The sequence below is a fragment of the Schistocerca serialis genome, chromosome 4, assembly GCF_023864345.2.
Source record: "Schistocerca serialis cubense isolate TAMUIC-IGC-003099 chromosome 4, iqSchSeri2.2, whole genome shotgun sequence".
Taxonomy (NCBI): Eukaryota; Metazoa; Arthropoda; class Insecta; order Orthoptera; family Acrididae; genus Schistocerca; species Schistocerca serialis.
The window spans coordinates 34,046,976-34,072,689 of NC_064641.1; the positions used below are offsets into that span (position 1 = coordinate 34,046,976).

The following is a 25,714-nucleotide window of genomic DNA, read 5'->3' on the forward strand; positions in this document are numbered from 1 at the left end:
GTTTCCATTGTGAAGAAAAAATAGTATAATGTAGTCATCTTTATAATAATTTAGAAAACTGCTAATAGGGTAGGGGCAGTTTATTTACTTTCTTCCTGAGATAACCACTTCAGTTTTTATTTTGTGGTATGTTGAAACATTGAGCTTAAGCTTAAAAGCTTCCAAGATTAGTTATATGGAGATTTAAATAATTGAATGTGTTTGACATGACTCAATTTGCTTTTTTCAGATATAAATATTTTATAGGATTACATCATCTTCACAGACAAACTTGTATAAATCGGTCATAGTATATTATTTATTGGTAACTGTTTCAGTGTCATGATGAAGGGTAATATTGGTCCCATTTAATATAAACTATAGAAGAAAACTTTTAAATTCAATTTTAAATCTTTTCTGCTGATTGATTGAAATAAATTTTAATTTATCTAATTTTATTGAAATGAACATGTATGCCGAAAGAAATAACTTGCAAAATTGTGAACAAGACATGAAGTACATTAAACAGAGGAAAACATGGAGAAATTAGGCAGAATGCAAGAGAAGAAAATTAAAGTTAGAAGAGGGCTAGAGGTTGACGAAGTACCAAGAGATTGGAATAAGTGTTGTGTAAGGTACAATATTGAGCATCTTGCTGGATTACTGGAACTTCTCTTGTTGGTGACTGCAGGACATGCCTATAATGACAATCGCCCAAAGCTGTGTGTGTGTGTGTGTGTGTGTGTGTGTGTGTGTGTGTGTGTGTGTGTAGCTTTTATCAGTCAAGAGTTCTGATCTTCCACAGTCAGATTGCTTGTGATCCCAGCAAGAAGTCCCATCTAAGAATAACATCATGTCTACATTCTATTAAAACACCAGATATGAAGGGCTGTGTTCTTTCATTGCTAGGTATACTTGGAGTACACATTCCTGTTGGTTGAACTTATTTTCTGATCATTTTTATATTGCAGAACATAGTCTTCTGCAATTGGCATTGATAACCATTTGTCATTTCAGTAACAGAAGCCCCAGAGTTGACTAGCCCAGACTGGTTGGACATCAAGGAGATTTCTTGCCATCTTCATAACTGTCATCCATTGAGGATTTTCATCTGTGGTGACCTCACCTAGATGGATAGTCACCCCAGTTTTCATGAATTTGACAGATATATGGCAATGGAGAATGGCTGTGGTGTGTTTGGGAGTGACCTCATCCAGGGAACGGCTATGAGCTTCAGCCTACAGGTTGTGACTAGTCATCTGCAGTTCAGACTGATATGAACAGGTCTGTTGTGATGGTTGAAATCTTGTGGCATAATAGTTGTCAAATGCTCGTCTTGTTTCTCTGCTTGGCATCAACAGTGAAACCAGGCCACTGTGTTTTCCTCCAGTCTCCAAATGTGTGCTCTTCTGCTGGGCGTTTTACTTGGTGGAAGAGTTGACTGTATCTGCATCAGTTGGGTACTGGGTTGCCATTTAGTTGTAATAGCGTAAGCCAGTGTGCCCCCCCCCCCCCCCCCCACCCCCCTTTAGACTGGTGGTGGAGATCAGTAAATATTTTATTCAAATTCTCTATTGCCTCCTGACATATGGGGTCAGTGTTAATGGCCACTGTCTTTCGTGTATTTGATGCCACAGTCTTGGCTGCCATAAAATTCTGTCTCTCTTCTCTTATAACAGAGCTTGTGAGAGAAATGAGATTATGGTGGCCATCCACAACTGCCAAAAGGACCACATTCGGGAACTGATCATCTCTCTTTCATCAGGGATTTCCTGTTGCATTTCCTCGATGTGCTGTCACCACTTGGCTTATTCTGTTCTTGTGACATCTTTTACCAGAAAATCTTGGTGGATGTCTTCTTTGAATCCTTTCATCAATTGTGAGATTTTGAAGGCTTCTGTCATATTCTAAATCACAATGCTGCAAAGGGCCAAAACATTTTGTGCATAAGACTGTTGTTTTGCTCTGACATTAAGCCCCAATCTTATATTGTTCTTACAAAACAGATTTCTGCAACTGGGAGCTATCAAGTGAATTATAATACATTCACATAATTACGAAGGGCAAAAATATATTATTAGTTTCAGTTTTCTGATTTTATTTTATTTCAAAATTATTAGTAGTTGAGCATTAATCGCCTTGCAGAATAATGAAGTTATTTTTGTCACTTCGCTAAAGAAATTTGGCTTTATTAAACTTTCCACTAAGGTAATCAATTTATTTGAAATGAAGTGTTTCTTTCCACAGTATTGGCTAGTTCCAGCTGTTTGCTGAATTTCAAGTGCATGTTTTAGTCTTCTACCAAGTATGGCACTATGCCATAATAAAGAACCAAATATGAGATAGTGCAGTACTGGTACTCCAAGAGAATTTACTTCCCAAAAACCACACTGAAAAACTTTATATCAGGTGGGACCTACTTCATTGTGAATCTGGAAAAATCAATGTGCACTTCAAGCCAAATTATGCATTTTAGTATGCTTTACGAAATTCTGATGCTTTTGGAGTATCCTCTGATGTCCTGTTTCTTTTATGGCGTAATGTAAGCTCTCGTAGTGCTTTATTTGTACATACGAATATGCGGGCTTCCTACACCACTGCAGCTGCACATGCGCAATAATGCCCGTTTCCTGGCACTCTCTGGCAACTGCTAAATCGAATCTATTTCTAATAGTCTCGGGATAGTATTGCGAATGGTGGTTCGAAAGCATTACTTTCAAAGTAAATTGCTTTTTACGCAAGATGATTTATGTTACGTGTGAGAAGGTGGGATGAATTTCTTGAATCACAGAGCGTTTAAAACCAAACACTTTGTGGACTAGCCACTTAAAAGATTTTCGAGCCCAGGTGACCAGACATTTATGTCATTATTTTAAATTTACTGGCACATTTGTGTGATGTATCTTAAAGTATAACTCACACACAAAATAGATCAATATGACATGTGAAAGCTTAGTTTCTCTTGTAGCTTATTACTCTTAGAGGCCAATATTATATGTGAAAGCTTACTTTTCTTGTAGCTATAATATGTATATTAATGTAAACCATTAACTTTTCCTCTTTGTTTGTTCACACTACGTAACAGTGAAATTGCCATTGGCTGACTATAACATGTGTCATATGCTCTGAATATGTGCTGTCATCAGCTGGCGCGATCATGTGGCATGAGATATGACTGGCTTACAAAAGGACACCGCAATCTCTATTTCAACGCTCCAGACACTAACGTGCTGTGTTTCGTGCAATTCAATTTATAATTTCGTTACACAAAAATATGCAGCGTATATGTTGCTACACATCTAATGTCTTTCCAAAACTTCTCTCCTCTGTTTTCATCAAAAGTCTTTCCAAAATTCTCTCCTCTGTCCCCCCCCCCCCCCACCCCCCCACCCCCCCCACCCCCACCCCCCACCTCAAGAAGTTTTACGCTAGTTTATAAAATGTAAACCATTAACAGGAGTGATAAGTTTTGCAGTTCCAAAGGAAAAATCTACAGAAAACCGCTGTCACTTAGCACGGTAAAAGTGTATTTTCGCCCAGGGAAAAGTATATTTTTTCAATGGGATATCCGGGAAAAATCTGGGAATTTTTTTTCCTTGTCCACATATACACCTTGATGGATGCTTTTGTGGGACTGGATAAAACTTGACGTTGATTATGAGAATGATGATGGAGTTGACTAAGAAGACTGTATTGAGTTTGGTGAGGTACAGTTGTCAACACACTGAATGACAACCTTAAAAGTAAACTCGTGTATTTTTATACATTTAGAGTAGGTAATTAGAGTGTACTCTGCAGCAGTAGAACCTCCAGTATAGTATTTGAACAACTAGTACTATACAGTATCTTGTATAATGACACGCACATTAGGCTATCCCAGCATGTAACATGGCTTCCTGGTAGGGTACCCTTCCTTCTGATACAAGCTTCTAATTTACCTTTTCCACCAACTGTTGGATTTCTTAACACAACAGACTGTAAGCTAGGAAACTCCAGTGCTCATATTCAATAGTCAGCCTCATGTAATATAGTCTGACTCTTCCCTGTCAACTGCTATGCCGCCTTGTGTATTCTTTACTTTCTCTACATAAAAAAGTGCAATTTACAGATAACCAAAATGTCATCATTTATCTTTTTGATGTTAAAGTTGATTGATGAAAGAAAAATTCAGAATCGTTTTTCATTGAGAATTAGTTTATAAAATGTTTCCTTTCAGTGATAGATATTTATGACAAAAAAATACTCTACAGCTTCTTCATTATTCTGCAGATTTAACTGTCCCATCCTTAATGTATGAAAGAATTATGTACTCACAAATTCTTCCAGTAGGCCTTCCTCCTCGTTTCCCTTCATCAGTAAATATGAACTAGTAACGAGCATTTTTCAGTGAGTGGAAAGAATCTGTAGAAATGATAGTAATTGAAATAAAGGGCACTAGAATGAGGTGATGGTGCAACATGTGTGTGTTTCCGAACTAATGCTTCTCCACAGTTTATGAATTGCCACTTGTCTTCAAATCTTTAGGAAATGTCCATCCATTTATTTTGTTTTACGAATTCAAGCAAACAAAAGGAAATTGATGTAATTTTTCCTCTTTTATAGGGAGATCAAAAAGAAACAGAACATGTACATATGACATTGACAGAACCGCCAAAAAAGGTCTAAATAGAAAAGTAATATATCAGTTACCCCTGATATGAGAAAGTGCACCAGCGCTTGCAGCAGAACAGAAAAGATGATTCAAATGGACATGGAGCTGTTGGAATTAACGTGGCTGAGAAATTACAATGGGTGTACCATATGCACTGAAGTGCCAAAGAAACTGCTATGACAATGTGTATTCAATTGCAGATATACAGGTGATAGGCAAGATAATGTGAAAACCTGTACTAACTTGGTAAAGTTTTATTAATAAGGGGTTGGACACCCATTTGTCCATAATACAGTTGCTACTCTTCTTGGAATACTGGCATATAATGATTGTATAGTCTCCAGTGGAATGTTATGCCACTCTTTGATCAGAACCTCTTCCAACTCCTGTACTGACGAGGGAGGTGGATGTCTGCTCCAGAGTCTGCACGCCAATACTGCCCACAAGGTTTCAATAATGTTTTAGCATGGGGACTGTGCTGGCCAGGAAAAACACTGCAGTTCAGTTGCAAGCTCCTCATACCACAATTGTACTTTCGTGACTGTGTGAATGGGTGCATTATCATCTTGAAATATGGCATCATTGTTGGGGAACAACATTTGAATCGTGGAATTCACCTGATCACCTAAAATGTTTATGTAATGGTTGGATTTAACACGATCTTTGAGAGTAATGATGAGACCAGCAGAATATCACATGGCTGCCCACACTATCAACTTCCACCTCAATGCTTAACTGTTGGAATCAAGCAGCCAGGATAGTAGGATTCTTTTGGCATTCTCCAAATATAGACTCTGCCCAATGTTGGAAATAAAGAAAATGTTGACTCATCGGGTCATATGATGTGTTTCCACTGATCAGCCATCCAGGATTTATGCTCCTGACACCATGTTTTACATTCTTTGCATTAGTTGTCATCACAAATGGTTTCGGTATAGCAGCTCATCAATGAATATTGGTTTTATGGAGGCTTGGTGGACAGTGTTGATAGATATGGGGTCTCGAAGATGGCTATTGATCTCTCTAGTCGCTTTAGCTACCATAGTTTTGTGTTGTTTTGACACAATTCGTGTTAGTGTGCAATGATCTCTGTCATTTAGTTTTGATTTGCATCCACTATTATGTTTACATGCTGATGATGTCTTTCCATGTTATGTGTAGGCTGTCATGACTGTTGAAATGGTTACTTTTTAAACATTCAATAAGTTGGCTGACTTGGTTACTGATGCTCCAGCTAATCGGGCCCCCACAGTATCTCCTCATTTGAACTGTCAGGTCTTTCATTGCACGTCAACATGGGCCTCTGAATGCAAATACGAAGTGTGCACTAATCTTAAACAACCTGCACCGATGCCTAGTCCATACTGAACATGCACAGTCCACCTGACACGTGCCTTACCTGCATTGTTGACCATCGAACACAACCATCCCATTACTACCACTATACACATTATTTTGCCTATCCCCTGTACGTAAACAGCCAGAATACAGTGCTGTGGTCGGCAGTACCTATATAAGACAAGTGTCTGGTGCAGTTGTTAGATCGGTTACTGCTGCTACAATGACAGGTTGTCAAAATTTAAGTGAGTTTGAACATGGTGTTGTAGTCGATGCACGAGCGATGGGAAACAGCAGCTCCCAGTATAGATGAAACAGGAATTTTCCTGTATGACCATTTCATGAGTGTGCTGCGAATGTCAAGAATCTGGTAAAACATCAAACCTCTGACATCCCTGCAGCTGGAAAAAGATCCTGCAAGAATGGGACCAACCACGAGTGAAGAGAATCGTTCAACATGACAGAACAGCAACCCTTCCGCAAATTGCTGCAGATTTCAATGCTGGGCCATCAACAAGTGTCTGTCTGTGAACCATTCAACAAAACATCATCGATATTGGCTTTCGGAATTGAAGTTCCACTCATGTACTCTTGATGACTGCTTGACACAAAGTGTTACATCACTATTGGCGCTGTCAACACTGACATTGGACTGTTGATGATTGGGAACATGTTGCCTTGTTGGATGAGTCTCATTTCAGATTGTGTAGAGTAGTTTGACGTTTATTGGTATGGAGACAGCCTCATGAATCCGTGGACTCTTCTTGTCAGCAGGTGACTGTTCAAGCTGGTGGAGGCTCTGCAGTGGTGTGGTGTGAGTGCAGTTGGAGTGATATGGGACCCCTGGTATGTCTAGATATGGCTCTGACAGGACAAACATACATAAGCGTATTGTCTGATCACCTGCATCCATTCATGTGCATTTGCATTCCAACGGACTCGGGCAATTCCAGCAGGACAATGTGACACCACACACATCCAGAATTGCTACAGAATGGCTCCATGAACACTCACGAGTTTTAAACACTTCCGCTGGCTGCCAAACTCCCCAGACATGAACATTATTGAGCGTATCTGGGATGCTTTACAATGTGCTGTTCAGAAGAATCTCCACCCTCTCGTAATCTTACAGATTTATGGACAGCCCTGCAGGATTTGTGGTGTCAATTCTCTGCAGCACTACTTCAGACATTAGTAGAGTCCATGCCACGGCGTGTTGCGGCACTTCTGTATGCTCGCTGGGGCTCTATACAATATTAGGCTGGTATACCAGTTTCTTTGGCTCTTTAGGTGTAGAAGTAATATGTGCAGTTCAATGGTAGAGCGGGATTTGCTAAAAACACAACCCTTCATTTCTTTTTACATTTGTGAGGCCTCACACTTCTATTACAGATCAAAGCTCTACTTCATTTAATGCACTCCACAGTCAGTTCGGTAATTATATGACCAAATGGTTGCAAGCATTTATTCTCATTTTTAAGCAGTGATGTCATTAAAAAATCCATTTGGAAGTCTGTGTTAGTTTCTTCCTGGCAGTTGTCAGAAACTTCAGAAGTAAAAATTATTAATGCAATAACTAATACTTTTGTCTTTCATGGCCTCTGAATATAGCACATTGTAAAGTACTTTGCATTTGTCTTGAATTATATTAGACAGCAATGATGCAGAAATTGACATGGAAAATTTAAAATTTTAGATGAAGTGACCCATTGTTAAAAATCCAAGATTAGCTGTATGATGATCCTCTTGAAAATGCTTCTGCTCATAACTGTGTCATTCCAGTTGGTTTCATCCTCAACAGTGTCCAATCATGTATAAAATGTTTCACTGCCTGTTCTTAAATAGTGTCAATACCTGTCTGGGTAATTGTCTTGCAGTTCTTTGATTGAAGGAGTGTGATTGTGACTGTACCTGTACTCCTTAATCCAAGTAAAAAGTTTGATTTATGTTAATGCTCATAGCTCCAATATCTACAGGTGTAGTAGCGATAATAGTGTTTGATTTCTTTTCGCACAGAACATTGGTGCAACTAACATACTGACTGCACATGTGCCAAAGAATATTTTAGAACTAATGAAACACCACGTCGTGTGCACACAACATACATGGACATGGGTTTTATTATTTACAAGCACACTTGTGTGTGGTACTACTGAATGTTGACTTGGTTATGGGTCCCTAAACTTCTCTTCATACATTTGAGTGTGCCTTTGTTCTGTTCACATTTAGGCATGTGCACAGATCGGTCCCATTTAGTCTAGTGGTTAGAAACATGTGTGGGAAGCTCAAATTGTCTTGTGTAGATGCAACTACACCTTGACTTAGTGTGCTGACTACTTCTCACATATTCCTTTCTTTCCTCTGTTCAAAAATCTCTTTAGCACTGCAGGTAGGATCAAGAAATTTGTGCTACCAAATAGGTGGTGATATCCAGTACAACATTCACTGTCTCATTACAACTGCGAAACTAATGCTTCAGCATTGACAATCGCATTGTGGACATGCAGATTCTCATGGAACAGAGCACTTAAAATTGAATGTCTGTGGGTAGATTTGACCATCTTAAAGTTGAAACAAAGAAAGAAAGAAAGAAATTCAGCCCTCGCTTTAACATAGTATATAAAAAGGGTCTTAAAGTTTTAGCATCTTAATTGGTCAGGGAAGAGAGGTCTGGCGAACAAGATTGCTGTCTCTTGGCATGTTGTTAAGTAGTTTCAAAGATGGTCATAGAAAATATTGTAAAATGCCAAACCACCACAAAATGTGACTTCCAAAAACCTTGAAGAGAACCTCGTAAGAATTTTTTCGCAGTAAATTGGAAACTACTATAAAATTTGTTGTACCGAAAAAAAAATTTACTCAAGATACTCATAATTGCTGGGCATTATTTACCTACACGAGATGAAATATCAGTACTGCTGACTTCTCTCTCCTTATTCTCAAAAGTAGGTCGGTTCCTCTCATCCTGGGGTGTGAGTGATACGCCCTATCATTTTAACCTTCCCCAGTCCATCACTCCCCCTTTACACTGAGGAAGGAACTATTATTTACAAAAGCTAGATTACTGTTCTGTAATTTTTTTTTTTTTTTTAATAAGAAACATTCCTATATAGAACTTAAGATTGTTTCAGATAATGTGCACTAATTCTTGCTATATTAAAAGAAAAATTGCATTAATTATTGTGAAAACTGAAATTGCTTTATGGATGGAAAAATGCACTCAATGTGCCCAATGAGGAATTGTGGCCAATGATGATGAAATATTGATGGATAGAATTGATAGGAATAACCTAAATATAATGGCTTTAGTATCCACAGACATGATAGAACTTCGAAAGACAGAAGAGCAATACTGGCAAGTGAATCTTCAGTTCATGTGGCATGCTATGATGGCTTCAGTGGCAAAGCATTGGTTTCTTCTGCGATCTGATCCAGCACACTATTTTGACTTGCCAAAAATTGATATCTTTAGTGCTCGTTGCTGAATACTTACTTTTATTTTATGAGAAGGATTTTAGGGAAGAAAACTTTGTTGTTTAGAAAATACAGAACACATTTAAATAATCACAGAAGCACAGAGAGATTGGTCACATTGGTGGCTGGAAAGACAGCAAGAAGTGATAAGAGTGGACAGTGCTCCCATGGCAACAGAGGTAATCAAGATAGATAAGTCACAATGGAAATAGATGAGGCTAAGTAGACTCTGATAGTATAAAAGATGGCATAAATAGGTAGGAGCTGAGAACTTAAAGTAGGTAAAATGCACGTTTTTCAAGACATGGCAGGCAAGCCCAACCGGGATCTAATCTGCCTCGTAGATTGATGATGAAGTCTGTTGAGCCAGTCAGCAAACCTGAATGAGATTTTTAGCTAGTTTCCCACATCCCAGTATGCAACTACTGAGCTGGTACCCCTGTCCCACCTCAGATACATGCTGCACAAACATTAAAACCTTGTCACACATGCACATGAGATTTACTCCAGACGTAGGCAGATGGGTTACACAGATTCTGTCCTGGAGATGAATAAGAGACTGATGATCTTAATGTTTAGTCTCTTTAAAGTAATTATATAAGGAGCATATAAATGAAACCCGGTCACTAGTCTAAACTAACAGTAACAATTTTACTAACTCAAAAATGTTGTTATACACAGTAGAGATACTCAAAACTAGTCGCCAAAACTGTTGGCACATTTATCCCATTGCGACACTAGCCGGTCGATTTCATCCTTGAAGAAGCTATTAGGCTGATGTTGGATCCAGGCCTGGACCCAGTCACACTCTTCATCGTCCGTCGTGACTTGATGTCCGCAAATAGCTCATTTTACAGATCCAAACACAAGAGTCACATGGTGAAAGGTCGTGACAGTATGGTGGATGATACAGCAGTTTCCCACTGAAACTGCTGCAGTGTAGTCTTCACCGCATTGACAGTGTGCGGGTAGGTATTATCATGCAGGAGGATAACACCATTGGACAACATACCTTAGCGTTTCGACTTGATGGCTTGTCTAAGATTCTGTAAAATGGCTTGATAATGCTGGACATTGATGGTGGTTCCCTAGCAGTGGGCCCTTGTAGTTAAAAAATGACATCATGACCTTACCAGGACTGTTGTGCACGGCCTTTGATTTTTTTGGAAGTGGTGAAGTCGCATGTTTTCACTGCTTGCTCTGACACTTGCTTAATGGTTCAAAATAGTAACACCCTGTTTCATCACCTGTGACAATATGTTTGGCAGTCAGTTGGTGGGGAACCCACTGCGCACAGATTTTTCGTAAGTTCAAGTGTCGCCCACACCAATATCAAGTAAACAATGGATCTCGTCCATGGCGATTCTGCTGTTGTCCAAGACTAAAGCATTCACTTCCGCAACCATTTCCAGTGTGATGACATGATGAGCCTGTTCAGGACAAGCATCTTCTTTCAGTGACTCTCACCCCTCAAGGAATTGTTTGTGCCATTCCACAACATTTGAACGGCTTAGACTCTACTCACCGTACACAGCCTTCATCTGTCTATACATTTCAGGACTTCTAACTCCCTCCGTTGCCAAAAATCAAATCACTCCTCGTTGTTCCTGCTTACTCCCCTGCATGTTCATGTGGATGATAACTTGTGTAACCACCTTCTCTTTGGCGTGAAACCACACTGGTGCTATGCAACATCAAACGATGTGCACGCGTCCGTCTCTGTACCAATAGATGGCACTACGATACCTGCAGTTACATGGTGCCACCTTACGTGTAAGGCAACAGTAGATGCACTGACCAAGTTTCATTTGAATGAACCTCATAAGATAAAAAGTGATGTATTTTAAAGGAGATTGATGATGTTAAACAAAGGACATGTTAGGCTAATTTGGTTTTTTGCACAATATAACAACTGAAACTAATCCTGACCTCCTAGGCATTGGAATTTTAGGTTAAGAGGTACAAATTAGACTGGGAAGATGAAGATTTTGGGAAAGTAGCCAGGAGAGGGTGGGGGTTGAAAATAAGTAGACATCTCAGGTGACATAATTTGTTTACTTAATTCATTAACCTAATTTTAGTATAGAAAATTTGAAGTAACGTATGAGATATGCCAATTCTTTAAACTGTGTAAAGGAGGTTGGAACAGGATATGGATATGTTAAAGGGCATGTGCGCAACAATTTTTGTTTGTGTTAACATCACTATAATTTCTGTACATCATTGATGAATACGATGTTTTGTTTTGTGACAGGCTCAAAGTTCACATCAGTTTGTTTATGCGGGGCCAGCATCTACTGCATCACCAGGCACAGGGCCAGCGGCAGGTTCTGTCGCAGCTGGAAGTGGTGGCAGTGGCGGTGGTCCTCCAACCACTCCGTGTCAGCCACAACCTGCAACTGCCCATACTGCTGTTCCTCCTGCAACAACGGTGCATCTTGCAGCAGCTCCAGCTGCCGCCCACTATTACGGACCAATGCCTTCTGCACACACAGCACCAACAGCAGCTGATCCTTCGGCTCCTGAGCTTTATTACAGTGTGACACCAGTGCATCCTGCTGCTCACCCATATGCAACAGCTGCACTGTTTGCAACTACTCCCGATGGTTTTCTCTTTGAAACTCAGCCTGTTACAGAGTCTTCAAGCAATCACTCTCCAGAGGTGAGGCCTGATTTCATTTTGTTGTATGATATTCTTTATATGTCTTTAGGTAGTTAATTCTAATAGTTCTTTTTTCTCTCCAGTATACTACAAGAAAGGCTTATTTGCTTACAAAATATATTATCCTTTTGTAGGGAATGGATGAAAAAGCAACCAAAAGTGTTAAACAGTGGTTGCAGATGCTTTTTTTCTCCTTCTATGACTAAAAGAAATTTTTGCCAAGTATTGAGATGTGACTCCAGTAGGACAAATACATTATCTTTATCAGAAGTGTAGTGGTAAAAATTGCAGAGGGAAACAAACTTGACAGCAGTAAACAGGTTGCAGTAACCATGCAGAGATGAAAAGGCTTGCACAGAATAGACTGTTGAGGAATTGTTGTTTGTTGTTGTGATCTTCAGTCCTGAGACTGGTTTGATGCAGCTCTCCATGCTACTCTATCCTGTGCAAGCTTTTTCATCTCCCAGTACCTACTGCAACCTACATCCTCCTGAATCTGCTTTGTGTATTCATCTCTTGGTCTCCCTCTACGATTTTTACCCTCCACGCTGCCCTCCAATACTAAATTGGTGATCCCTTGATGCCTCAGAACATGTCCTACCAGCCGATCCCTTCTTCTGGTCAAGTTGTGCCACAAACTTCTCTTCTCCCCAATCCTATTCAATACTTCCTCATTAGTTATGTGATCTACCCATCTAATCTTCAGCATTCTTCTGTAGCACCACATTTCGAAAGCTTCTATTCTCTTCTTGTCCAAACTATTTATCGTCCATGTTTCACTTCCATACATGGCTACACTCCATACGAATACTTTCAGAAATGACTTCCTGACACTTAAATCAATACTGGATGTTAACAAATTTCTCTTCTTGAGAAACGCTTTCCTTGCCATTGCCAGCCTACATTTTATATCCTCTCTACTTCGACCATCATCAGTTATTTTGCTCCCCAAATAGCAAAACTCCTTTACTACTTTAAGTGCCTCATTTCCTAATCTAATTCCCTCAGCATCACCCGACTTAATTAGACTACATTCCATTATCCTTGTTTTGCTTTTGTTGATGTTCATCTTATATCCTCCTTTCAAGACACTGTCCATTCCGTTCAACTGCTCTTCCAAGTCCTTTGCTGTCTCTGACAGAATTACAATGTCATCGGCAAACCTCAAAGTTTTTATTTCTTCTCCATGAATTTTAATACCTACTCCGAATTTTTCTTTTGTTTCCTTTACTGCTTGCTCAATATACAGATTGAACAACATCGGGGAGAGGCTACAACCCTGTCTTACTCCCTTCCCAACCACTGCTTCCCTTTCATGTCCCTCGACTCTTATAACTGCCATCTGGTTTCTGTACAAATTGTAGATAGCCTTTCGCTCCCTGTATTTTACCCCTGCCACCTTTAGAATTTGAAAGAGAGTATTCCAGTCAACATTGTCAAAAGCTTTCTCTAAGTCTACAAATGCTAGAAACGTAGGTTTGCCTTTCCTTAATCTTTCTTCTAAGATAAGTCGTAAGGTCAGTATTGCCTCACGTGTTCCAGTGTTTCTACGGAATCCAAACTGATCTTCCCCGAGGTTGGCTTCTACTAGTTTTTCCATTCGTCTGTAAAGAATTCGTGTTAGTATTTTGCAGCTGTGACTTATTAAGCTGATAGTTCGGTAATTTTCACATCTGTCAACACCTGCTTTCTTTGGGAATGGAATTATTATATTCATCTTGAAGTCTGAGGGTATTTCGCCTATTTCATACATCTTGCTCACCAGATGGTAGAGTTTTGTCAGGACTGGCTCTCCCACGGCCGTCAGAAGTTCCAATGGAATATTGTCTACTCCGGGGGCCTTGTTTCGACTCAGGTCTTTCAGTGCTCTGTCAAACTCTTCACGCAGTATCATATCTCCCATTTCATCTTCATCTACATCCTCTTCCATTTCCATAATATTGTCCTCAAGTACATCGCCCTTGTATAGACCCTCTATATACTCCTTCCACCTTTCTGCTTTCCCTTCTTTGCTTAGAACTGGGTTTCCATCTGAGCTCTTGATATTCATACAAGTTGTTCTCTTATCTCCAAATGTCTCTTTAATTTTCCTGTAGGCGGTATCTATCTTACCCCTAGTGAGATAGGCCTCTACATCCTTACATTTGTCCTCTAGCCATCCCTGCTTAGCCATTTTGCACTTCCTGTCGATCTCATTTTTGAGACGTTTGTATTCCTTTTTGCCTGTTTCACTTACTGCATTTTTATATTTTCTCCTTTCATCAATTAAATTCAATATTTCTTCTGTTACCCAAGGATTTCTACTAGCCCTCGTCTTTTTACCTACTTGATCCTCTGCTGCCTTCACTACTTCATCCCTCAAAGCTACCCATTCTCCTTCCACTGTATTTATTTCCCCCATTCCTGTCAATTGCTCCCTTATGCTCTCCCTGAATCTCTGTACAACCTCTGATTCTTTTAGTTTATCCAGGTCTCATCTCCTTAAATTCTGTTGTGGCCTTTCAGCCTGTTTGATGCAGTTCTCCTGTTGAGGAGAACTGCATCAAACAGGCTGAAAGGCCACAACAGAAGATAGACACCAGAAGTATTAACACCTTATTAAATAAGTAAGCAAAACTATTACACATTTTGAGAACAGAATCAGTGAGCTGATGCAATGAAGATATGTAACATCTTATATAATCAGATGACAGACTCTGTATTTCACATGATATTATTATAGATGTGTAAATGTCAAAATCAACTGCCAAGAGGAATACCTTCACAAATGCAATTATTGCTTTTTGTGGCAAATTGGGCAGAAAATGGTGTGTACAGGAAAATGGCTCTCGTGTAGTGTACCTGAAACAAAAGAAATTCTCTACTTTCCCTTCCACTATGAAGAAAATAGTTCAGTGGACTCTGAAGGATTATTCTGACAGGGCAAAAATAAATCTTAAAGAAGTGGGGGGGGTTGGGATATGGTATACCAGCAATAATTGTGTAATAGTTTCGGGTCATTCTACACCAAGTGACCAATAGTCCCCTTCTATCTATCATAAGACAGATCAAGAGCCATTGATCTTCAAACAACGAAGTGCAACGTAATATTACTTTTTGTCATGTTGGTATATGTTTTCTTTTTTAAAAAAGTTGTAGAAGACTTTCTTTCGAGGGCTGCAAAATGTTTGAACTCGGTGAGCATGAGGTCAGAATTAAAGGATAAATCGGTCGTGCCAATTTTCCAACCGTTTTGGTACTGCAATAATTTGTGAACAAACAAAGTGTATCAAATGCTGTTCAGTATTTACTTACAGAAGTTATTTGTTATCAGTTCTACTGAGCTGTAGCATTTATTTGTGAATGTTGTAGAAGTTATTGATACATAAAGAGTGCATCAGAATCTTTTCATCAGATTAGTACTCTCTATGATGCTATCTTGCTAGATATAATCATTTTCCCTCTAAAGTTTCATATAATAGGAAGGAGTTAGTTTTTTGTACTGCAGACAGTTTTGTTTTGGAAAGCTTTTGGATAAAATTTAAAAAATGAGCTTGAAAATACTGCTGCCTAACATCCACAAACCATCATTTTAACGAGTGCCTTTTGTATAAGAAACTTAAAAATGTAGTAGTAGTAGTAGTAGTAGTAGTAGTAATCCATAATATAAATTTAGCTTTAACAAACAAAAAAAATTATTTCCTTACACATGTCCATGTACAGCATTTTGGTGTTGCTAAATTCATCATCTTCCAGAAAAGATTTTTCCCTCCTCCTTGTTGGGCATTGCGAATATAACCATTTCCTGACCTCCTGTTTAACCTTTCAAGCTTTTTTTTTTCATTGTCATTTCTCTCTATGTTGTTGGGAGTCAGCAAAGTATTTTTGGATTTATAGGAGAAAGCTGGTGATTAATACTTTGTGAAAAGATCTTGCTGCATCCAAAAAGCAAATGTTTTAATGATTGACACCCCAGCTGGCTTATACTATCTGTGACAGGTCCTTCCTTCAGTGTCCTCTGTGAATACTGTCTGATAAGGCAGTAGTCCAGAATGGGATGGACAGTTGTAATGTGGGCAGTTTCCTTAGTAAATTTGTTCCACCTTCTAAGTGATGTCTCAGTTAAACAGTTTTTGGTTTGCCTTCCCTAAAACATATTTCATTGTAAAAATACAGCAACCAGCCACTTTTTAATGCGTTTTATTTATGCCAATATGCATTTCGGGTTTGCACCCATCTTCAGCTGGCAAATTACATGGATCTTCAGTTACTACAGTAGTACAATCTCGACAGCAGTTTGGATGCTGCAGCAGGCCTGTGCAAAAGCAACGATTCTAATCATTTACTTCAATGTCGCGAGTTGAAAGTTACGCACTCGTGACATTGAAGTAAATGATAAGAATCGTTGCTTTTGCACAGGCCTGCTGCAGCATCCAAACTGCTGTCGAGATTGTACTACTGTAGTAACTGAAGATCCATGTAATTTGCCAGCTGAAGATGGGTGCAAACCCGAAATGCATATTGGCATAAATAAAACGCATTAAAAAGTGGCTGGTTGCTGTATTTTTACAATGAAATATCATTATCCACGGCCACGGAGCTCAACAGTCCAAATATAATGGACAAATTGTTATTCCCTAAAACATTTTGTGTATGACGGTTTCAATTTAATTTGTCATACATGCAATCCCTAGGCGTTAAGTTTGTGTGAGAAATTGTGTAACCAAATTGTTGGGAAAGTTTCTTAATTACTCATGTAGTGGTTCTCTCGCATTTTACGGTTAATGGTTGGTTGCCACTTTTTACACCACAGATCAGTTTGCAATTTGTTTCGATTTTCTGATGATTCCAGACAGTAAATGACAGCATCATTTGCAAACAGTCTAAGCAGGCTGCTCAGATTGCCTCCTAAATAATTCATGTAGGTTAAGAACAGCAGAAGGTCTAAAACAGTTCCTTTGGGAACCCAAAATTTTGCTTGTTTCATGAGATGGCCACCATTAACTGTGGCATCTGACAGGGTATCAAGAATCCAGTTGCACAGCTGACACAAAACTTCGTAGGCTCGCTGTTTTAGTAGAAGTCACTTGAGAGTCACTGTGTCAAAAGCCTTCTGGAATTCTGTAAGTGTAGAATCATCTTGAGATCCTCCATCGGTAGCATTCATTACTTCATGTTAATAAAGAGCCAATTGTGTTTAACAAAATCAATGTGCTGGTGTGTGTCAGTAGATTGTTTTCCTTTGGGTATTTTGTATTGTTGGAACATGTGTTCCAAAATCCTAGTGCAAATTGAAGTCAATGATATGGATCTGTAACTCAGCGGATTAATTTTTTTTATGTATTGCTAAGCATTCAAGTTTTCCTGTAAAAGTGTGTCAAAAACTGCCCTGTGTAAACGTATTTCACTTTTTACTTGACAAATCTAACACTTTCTGTACCCTAGTGACTCTTGTTTTGGAACTTTGACATTTTAAAAGAGAATAGATATGGATTTTTCAGTTGACTCTTTCTATAGTTTCCATTTGTTCATCACTATTGGCACATGGAGCCTTCGAGAAGAATAACAAACCTGTAGGATTCTTGTGGATCTCATTTTGGCATGAAAACCTTGTATGCATAATGTTCTGCCACTTTTAAGTATTTAAGACATCTTGCTATACACCATGAGCTGCTTGGAAAAATATTTAGGTACCAGACTGGTGTGCAAACATACAACCAACATTAATGACAGTGTATTGTGTAAGTCAAAATCTTACCTTATCTGCCTGCCTCCCTCCCTCTCTCCCCCCTCTCTCCCCCCTCTCTCCCCCCTCTCTCCCCCCTCTCTCCCCCCTCTCTCCCCCCTCTCTCCCCCCTCTCTCCCCCCTCTCTCCCCCCTCTCTCCCCCCTCTCTCCCCCCTCTCTCCCCCCTCTCTCCCCCCTCTCTCCCCCCTCTCTCCCCCCTCTCTCCCCCCTCTCTCCCCCCTCTCTCCCCCCTCTCTCCCCCCCTCTCTGCCCCCCTCCTCTCTCCGTCCCCTCTCTGCCCCCCCTCCTCTCTCCGTCCCCTCTCTGCCCCCCTCCTCTCTCCGTCCCCTCTCTGCCCCCCCTCCTCTCTCCGTCCCCTCTCTGCCCCCCTCCTCTCTCCGTCCCCTCTCTGCCCCCCTCCTCTCTCCGTCCCCTCTCTGCCCCCCCTCCTCTCTCCGTCCCCTCTCTGCCCCCCCTCCTCTCTCCGTCCCCTCTCTGCCCCCCCTCCTCTCTCCGTCCCCTCTCTGCCCCCCCTCCTCTCTCCGTCCCCTCTCTGCCCCCCCTCCTCTCTCCGTCCCCTCTCTGCCCCCCCTCCTCTCTCCGTCCCCTCTCTGCCCCCCCTCCTCTCTCCGACCCCTCTCTGCCCCCCTCCTCTCTCCGTCCCCTCTCTGCCCCCCTCCTCTCTCCGTCCCCTCTCTGCCCCCCTCCTCTCTCCGTCCCCTCTCTGCCCCCCTCCTCTCTCCGTCCCCTCTCTGCCCCCCTCCTCTCTCCCTCCCCTCTCTGCCCCCCTCCTCTCTCCCTCCCCTCTCTGCCCCCCTCCTCTCTCCCTCCCCTCTCTGCCCCCCTCCTCTCTCCCTCCCCTCTCTGCCCCCCTCCTCTCTCCCTCCCCTCTCTGCCCCCCTCCTCTCTCCCTCCCCTCTCTGCCCCCCTCCTCTCTCCCTCCCCTCTCTGCCCCCCTCCTCTCTCCCTCCCCTCTCTGCCCCCCCTCCTCTCCTCCCCCCTCTCTGCCCCCCCTCCTCTCCTCCCCCCTCTCTGCCCCCCCTCCTCTCCTCCCCCCTCTCTGCCCCCCCTCCTCTCTCTCCCCCCTCTCTGCCCCCCCTCCTCTCTCTCCCCCCTCTCTGCCCCCCCTCCTCTCTCTCCCCCCTCTCTGCCCCCCCTCCTCTCTCTCCCCCCTCTCTGCCCCCCCTCCTCTCTCTCCCCCTCCTCTCTCTCCCCCCCTCTCTGCCCCCCTCCGCTCTCTCCCCCCTCTATGCCCCCCTCCTCTCTCTGCCCCCCTCCTCTCTCTCCCCCCTCTCTGCCCCCTCCTCCTCTCTCTCCCCCCTCTCTGCCCCCCCTCCTCTCTCTCCCCCCTCTCTGCCCCCCCTCCTCTCTCTCCCCCTCCTCTCTCTCCCCCTCCTCTCTCTCCCCCTCCTCTCTCTCCCCCCCTCTCTGCCCCCCTCCGCTCTCTCCCCCCTCTATGCCCCCCTCCTCTCTCTGCCCCCCTCCTCTCTCTCCCCCCTCTCTGCCCCCTCCTCTCTCTCCCCCCTCTCTGCCCCCTCCTCTCTCTCCCCCCTCTCTGCCCCCTCCTCTCTCTCCCCCCTCTCTGCCCCCTCCTCTCTCTCCCCCCTCTCTGCCCCCTCCTCTCTCTCCCCCCTCTCTGCCCCCTCCTCTCTCTCCCCCCTCTCTGCCCCCCTCCTCTCTCTCCCCCCTCTCTGCCCCCCCTCCTCTCCTCCCCCCTCTCTGCCCCCCTCCTCTCTCTCCCCCCCTCCTCTGCCCCCTTCTACCCCCTCCCCTCCCCCTCTACCCCCTCCCCCTCCCCCCTCTACCCCCTCCCGTCTCTCCCCCCTCTGCCCCCTCCCCCTCCCGTCTCTCTCCCCCCCTCTCTCCCCCTCTCTGCCCCCCCTCCTCTCTCTCCCCCCTCTCTGCCCCCCTCCTCTCTCTCCCCCCTCTCTGCCCCCCTCCTCTCTCTCCCCCCTCTCTGCCCCCCTCCTCTCTCTCCCCCCTCTCTGCCCCCCCTCCTCTCTCTCCCCCCTCTCTGCCCCCCCTCCTCTCTCTCCCCCCTCTCTGCCCCCGTCCTCTCTCTCCCCCCTCTCTGCCCTCCTCCTCTCTCTCCCCCCTCTCTGCTCCCCTCCCCCCTCTGCCCCCTTCTACCCCCTCCCCTCCCCCTCTACCCCCTCCCCCTCCCCCCTCTACCCCCTCCCGTCTCTCCCCCCTCTGCCCCCTCCCCCTCCCGTCTCTCTCCCCCCCTCTCTGCCCCCTCTCTGCCCCCCTCCCCCTCCCCCTCCTCTCTCCCCCTCCTCTCTCCCCCTCCTCTCTCTCTCTCTCTCTCTCTCTCTCTCTCTCTGTGTGTGTGTGTGTGTGTGTGTGTGTGTGTGTGTGTGTGTGTGTGTGTGTGTGTGTGTGTGTGTTTCAACTATGAAATCAATTATGAAATTTTTATGAGAAAATTAAATTGGGTTCTCTGTGGTATACTGCTTGTCATGTGTACCTTTTACAGTTGTCAGAAGCTAAATGGCACAACTTCTTTGTTATATTGGACTCCTTCTCAAGATGAAAAAATGTTTTCATACCATGACTGTGTTAAGTACAATTAAGAAATTTAGCATTTAGAACAATTAAGAACATTTAACAACTGTAGCATCTGCTCACAACAACCTGTTGTACCACAGAGATCCACATAAATTTTTTACATCATAAAAATTTCATAGCTGACTCACCGTTTGATGTAGACGTACACGATACATCACTGATGCGCTATATTTCTGAATACTGGTTTGGCTAGTAAATTTTTCTATATGTGGCTTATTGTGTCATATTGTACACAATTTTTAACTTATTTTTAAAAAAATCTACATTTTTTGAGCTACCTTAATTCTGCTGCTCTTGGTCAAGTAAGAGCAAAAGAACTATGGTTAATGATATGATTTGTTTTTACAACTCCAGCAGGGTTAGCAGCAAAAGTTCATGATAGAAATAGAGCACAAAATTTTTTTCATACCACAACCAAAGCAGGTCCAGCAGTTGTTGTTCATATTTGGAGTTCTTTCAGTGACTCATACCATAAGGAAAGGCCTTGTCCAAACAACCACTTGTGTGAGGTGGTAACTCAGGGCAAAGAATTGGACTATCAGACCAATTGTGTGATTGGATTGAGGAGTTACTAGATAACAGAACGCAGCATGTCATTCTCAATGGAGAGAAGTCTTCTGAAGTAAGAGTGATTTCAGGTGTGCCACAGGGGAGTGTCGTAGGACACAATATACATAAATGACCTGCTGGATGACATCGGAAGTTCACTGAGGCTTTTTGCAGATGATGCTGTGGTGTATCGAGAGGTTGTAACAATGGAAAATTGTACTGAAATGCAGGAGGATCTGCAGCAAATTGACGCATGGTACAGGGAATGGCAATTGAATCTCAATGTAGACAAGTGTAATGTGCTGCGAATACATAGAAAGATAGATCCCTTATCATTTAGCTACAAAATAGCAGGTCAGCAACTGGAAGCAGTTAATTCCATAAATTATCTGGGAGTACGCATTAGGAGTGATTTAAAATGGAATGATCATATAAAGTTGATCGTCGGTAAAGCAGATGCCAGACTGAGATTCATTGGAAGAATTCTAAGGAAATGCAATCCGAAAACAAAGGAAGTAGGTTACAGTACACTTATTCGCCCACTGCTTGAATACTGCTCAGCAGTGTGGGATCCGTACCAGATAGGGTTGATAGAAGAGATAGAGAAGATCCAACGGAGAGCAGCGCGCTTCGTTACAGGGTCATTTAGTAATCGCGAAAGCGTTACGGAGATGATAGATAAACTCCAGTGGAAGACTCTGCAGGAGAGACGCTCAGCAGCTCGGTACGGGCTTTTGTTAAAGTTTCGAGAACATACCTGCACCGAAGAGTCAAGCAGTATATTGCTCCTTCCTACGTATATCTCGCAAACAGACCATGAGGATAAAATCAGAGAGATTAGAGCCCACACAGAAGTGTACCGACAATCCTTCTTTCCACGAGCAATACGAGACTGGAATAGAAGGGAGAACCGATAGAGGTACTCAGGGTACCCTCCGCCACACACCGTCAGGTGGCTTGCGGAGTATGGATGTAGATGTAGATGTAGATAGATGTAGATGTCTTACAAATAATAAACACTTTTGTTACACAACTCCATAAAGGTGTCCAGTAAATAACACAGATCCAGTTTTTGAAACCGATGGCAATAAATTGTTCAGTGTGTTGTACTAAAATGACTGAGTTCTGTGCTTATAATTCAGAGAGGAAAACAGGCTACCACTCACTTAACAGATTATAGGGCAATTGTACTACTTAAAGTACTATGAACAGCCATACATCTTCATTTACACACACAATCAGGCAGCCACCAAGAATTAAAATACACTAAGCATTAGCCAATTTTACTGTTTGAATGATTTCCTTCTGGATTTCCATCATTCTAATTATGTCTTGTTTATGGTTAGATTTGAGTAAAAGATATAAATACTAGCAACAGCGGTTTGCGAAAGTTTTATTTTGTAGACAGACTAATGAATACAAATACTACACAAATGCACTTGTTAAATGGTGATTTGAGGAAGTTTGGCTATAGTATTTTGAACCTTATCCAGAGGGTCTCCTAAGCAGGTAAAATTCTTTCTAGTGCAAAGCATTTGCTCTTCCCAATGAAATAAAAATTAAGAAACAAAGGTGGGGACAATACTTACTGGTATGGCAAAGCATATGCAAGTTTCTTTTTTAAGAGAGTATTCATAGAACACATTTTGTACGAGTAGACTTTATATTCATGTAGATAAAGAAAACATTGCCAATATATATTTTGATTTAAAGATGGGCCTGTCTAACAAACTGGGACTATTATGAAGCAAAAAAGTCATGAAGTGTGTACAAAAATCCATACCAGTGTCCCAGTAAGTGCACTTTCCTGACACGTCACACAGATGAAGGCAAGACTGAAACAAACTATGCATGGGAAGAAATGAAGACAAACAGGATTGAGTTATGGGAGATTGGAGAGAGGAGAGATTGGCTTTGATCATGGAAAAGATAGTGTATGATGCAGAAGAGGGATGGAGGATGCTTAGAATGGAGAAGTAAGAAAATCTGGCAGAATTGGATGTCTTTGTAGAAGTAGGGCTGAAAGTGGCCAAAAGAATAGGATAGCACAGAATAACTTCAAAAATAACTACTTTAGTGTCTTTTTAGCACGTTCATAGACTGTCAAGTTATAGGATGTGGACATATTTATAAATGTCAAGAAAAATAACCTCTACATAGGTACAAAGGAGAAGAGCAGGATACTGTCAGAGTTATTCTATGATACTTTAAACCACTCAGAGAGGTTCAGTCTCTGGTCAGCGATGGAAGAGAGAGTAATTCCTTCCAATCACAAACTCGGAAACGTAAGTGGCCGAGAAGATCAACAGGGCAGCAACTGGAAGCAGTTAATTCCATAAATTATCTGGGAGTAGGCATTAGGAGTGATTTAAAATGGAATGATCACATAAAGTTGATCGTTGGTAAAGCAGATGCCAGACTGAGATTCATTGGAAGAATCCCAAGGAAATGCAATCCGAAAATAAAGTAAGTAGGTTACAGTATGTTTGTTCGCCCACTGCTTGAATACTGCTCAGCAGTGTGGGATCCATACCAGATAGGGTTGATAGAAGAGATGGAGAAGATCCAACGGAGAGCAGCGCGCTTTGTTACAAGATTGTTTAGTAATTGCGAAAGCGTTACGGAGATGACAGATAAACTGCAGTGGAAGACTCTGCAGGAGAGACGCTCGGCAGCTTGGTACGGGCTTTCGTTGAAGTTTCGAGAACATACCTTCACCTAGGAGTCAAGCAGTATGTTGCTCCCTCCTACGCATATCTCGCAAAGAGACCATGAGGATAAAATCAGAGAGATTAGAGCCCACACAGAGGCATACCGACAATCCTCCTTTCCACGAACAATACGAGAGTAGAATAGAAGGGAGAACCTATAGAGGTACTAAAGGTACCTTCCGCCACACACCATCAGGTGGCTTGCGGATTATGTAGATGTAGATATAGGCAGCTATAAATGATGTGATAGCAACTGAGATGATAAAGCAACATGGAAAGGGGTGGCTTAGAAGACTGTAGCAATACTCACATAGTACTGATACAAAACAGATTCTTTTGTAGTTTTTTTAAGTCCATGAGACTGTGAGACTGTGATCAAAAGCATATTTCACTGCCTAATGTTGTGGTTCCTGATGCTCGAGGCATCATCAGAGGCTGTACTCAGATAGTATCATATTGCTTATTAAGATTGGAGTTGCACTGACTTGTGTTATGAAGCTTTTAGAGGGAAGAGTTGCCAATCTTTTGTAAAGCACTAAGGCCACCAATTTGTCTAATTTCAACCCTTTTCCTTTTCTGTTAAGGTTGTTGCTGTGCCTTCGAATTTGCATGTCTTCTCTGTACACACTAGTATAATAATGAGTGGATTTTCATAAAGCCACAGTGTCGGAAGAACAAATTTGACAGTTGCCTGGTGCCAATTTATCCATATTTCCCAGACTATAATTGATCTTCTGCTCCTTACATCAGGTGTTAATGCTGCTGCTTAGTTCTTATGTACACTTAGCTGCTTGTGCAAGTGATTTTATGTACTGTCATGGCAAGTGGTAGGCATAAGTCCTTTGCAGTGTTTAAATATTCATGCACCTTTCTTGTGGGTTTAAACACAGTGTCAAAATATCCTCTTAGTAATCTGCTGATGTGATTTGTGACTGTTTTTAAGTGTGCGAAGAAAACTTTTCCTACAATTCATTCTTTTTTTGCTAGAAGCTCCAGATCTTTTAGGATGTAATAAACTGTTAATTTCTTTGTCAGAGTAACCATTTCTTCTGAAAGTAGCTATTAAAAGATCAAACTCTTGCTCCAGGTGCTGTGGTTCACCAGTGGTCCACCAATATTTCGATCGCTCATCTCTTCTACTTGTAATGGAGATAGAACTTTGTAAAGATAGCTAGCCATGTGAGTGGGCTTTTTGTAAACTTTGTTCCCAAAAGTTCCATTGTATCTTTTTAGTAGCTTTACATTCTAAAATAGAATGTGACCTTGTTTCTATTTTTCCATAGTAAACTTTGTATTAGAATTCATACCATTCAGGAAATTTGTAAATTCTGAGAGTTGATGTTCTCCATAAGAACATGTAATGAAAGGGTGGTGTGGCTATAGGAAACCACACAGTGCAGTATTAGGAAATTTCTGTATTGAAAAATTTGAAGAAACAGCTTTTCAGACTACAAAAAAGGGAAAAAATACGTTGTTGATACTACTTTCGTTCTATAAAATCATGGAATGTGTGAATCTCTCAATGAATACATTTTATGAATGATATTAATTCTAATATAAAATTTCCTATGGAGAAAAAGAAAAGAGCTCAAATTTCAACAGCACAAAGTCCACAGAATGCCTAGTCAAATGGATAGGTATGTTTACAAGAAATGTAATCAGTCATGCAGGAAAGAAGTGTGATAAAAACATTAGTGGCTTGAAACTTCCTGACAGATTAAGGCTGTGTGCCCGACCGAGACTCGAACTCGGGACCTTTGCCCTTCGTGGGCAAGTGCTCTTTGCAGGAGAGCTTCTGTAAAGTTTGGAAGGTAGGAGACGAGATACTGGCAGAAGTAAAGCTGTGAGGACCGGGCGTGAGTCGTGCTTGGGTAGCTCCGATGGTAGAGCACTTGCCTGCGAAAGGCAAAGGTCCCGAGTTAGAGTTTCGGTCGCACACACAGCCTTAATCTGCCAGGAAGTTTCATATCAGCGCACACTCCGCTGCAGAGTGATGGTCTCATTCTGGATTAGTGGCTTGAGCTGTGAACAATAATACTGGGAGAAAGAACTCGATTGTTAACAGCTACTATCAGAA

The 25,714-nt window shown here is 42.0% G+C and overlaps 1 protein-coding gene across 5 annotated transcripts in view; it reads left to right on the forward strand.

The window, feature by feature from the left end:
* Positions 1–25,714, forward strand: part of LOC126473785 (atrophin-1) — a 192,923-nt gene that overhangs the window by 135,821 nt on the left and 31,388 nt on the right. For all 5 annotated transcript variants that reach the window (XM_050101057.1, XM_050101056.1, XM_050101058.1 and 2 more), the window contains one exon: positions 11,697–12,104. In XM_050101057.1, the coding sequence (XP_049957014.1) occupies positions 11,697–12,104 (408 nt within the window). The remainder of the gene's footprint in view (positions 1–11,696; positions 12,105–25,714) is intronic.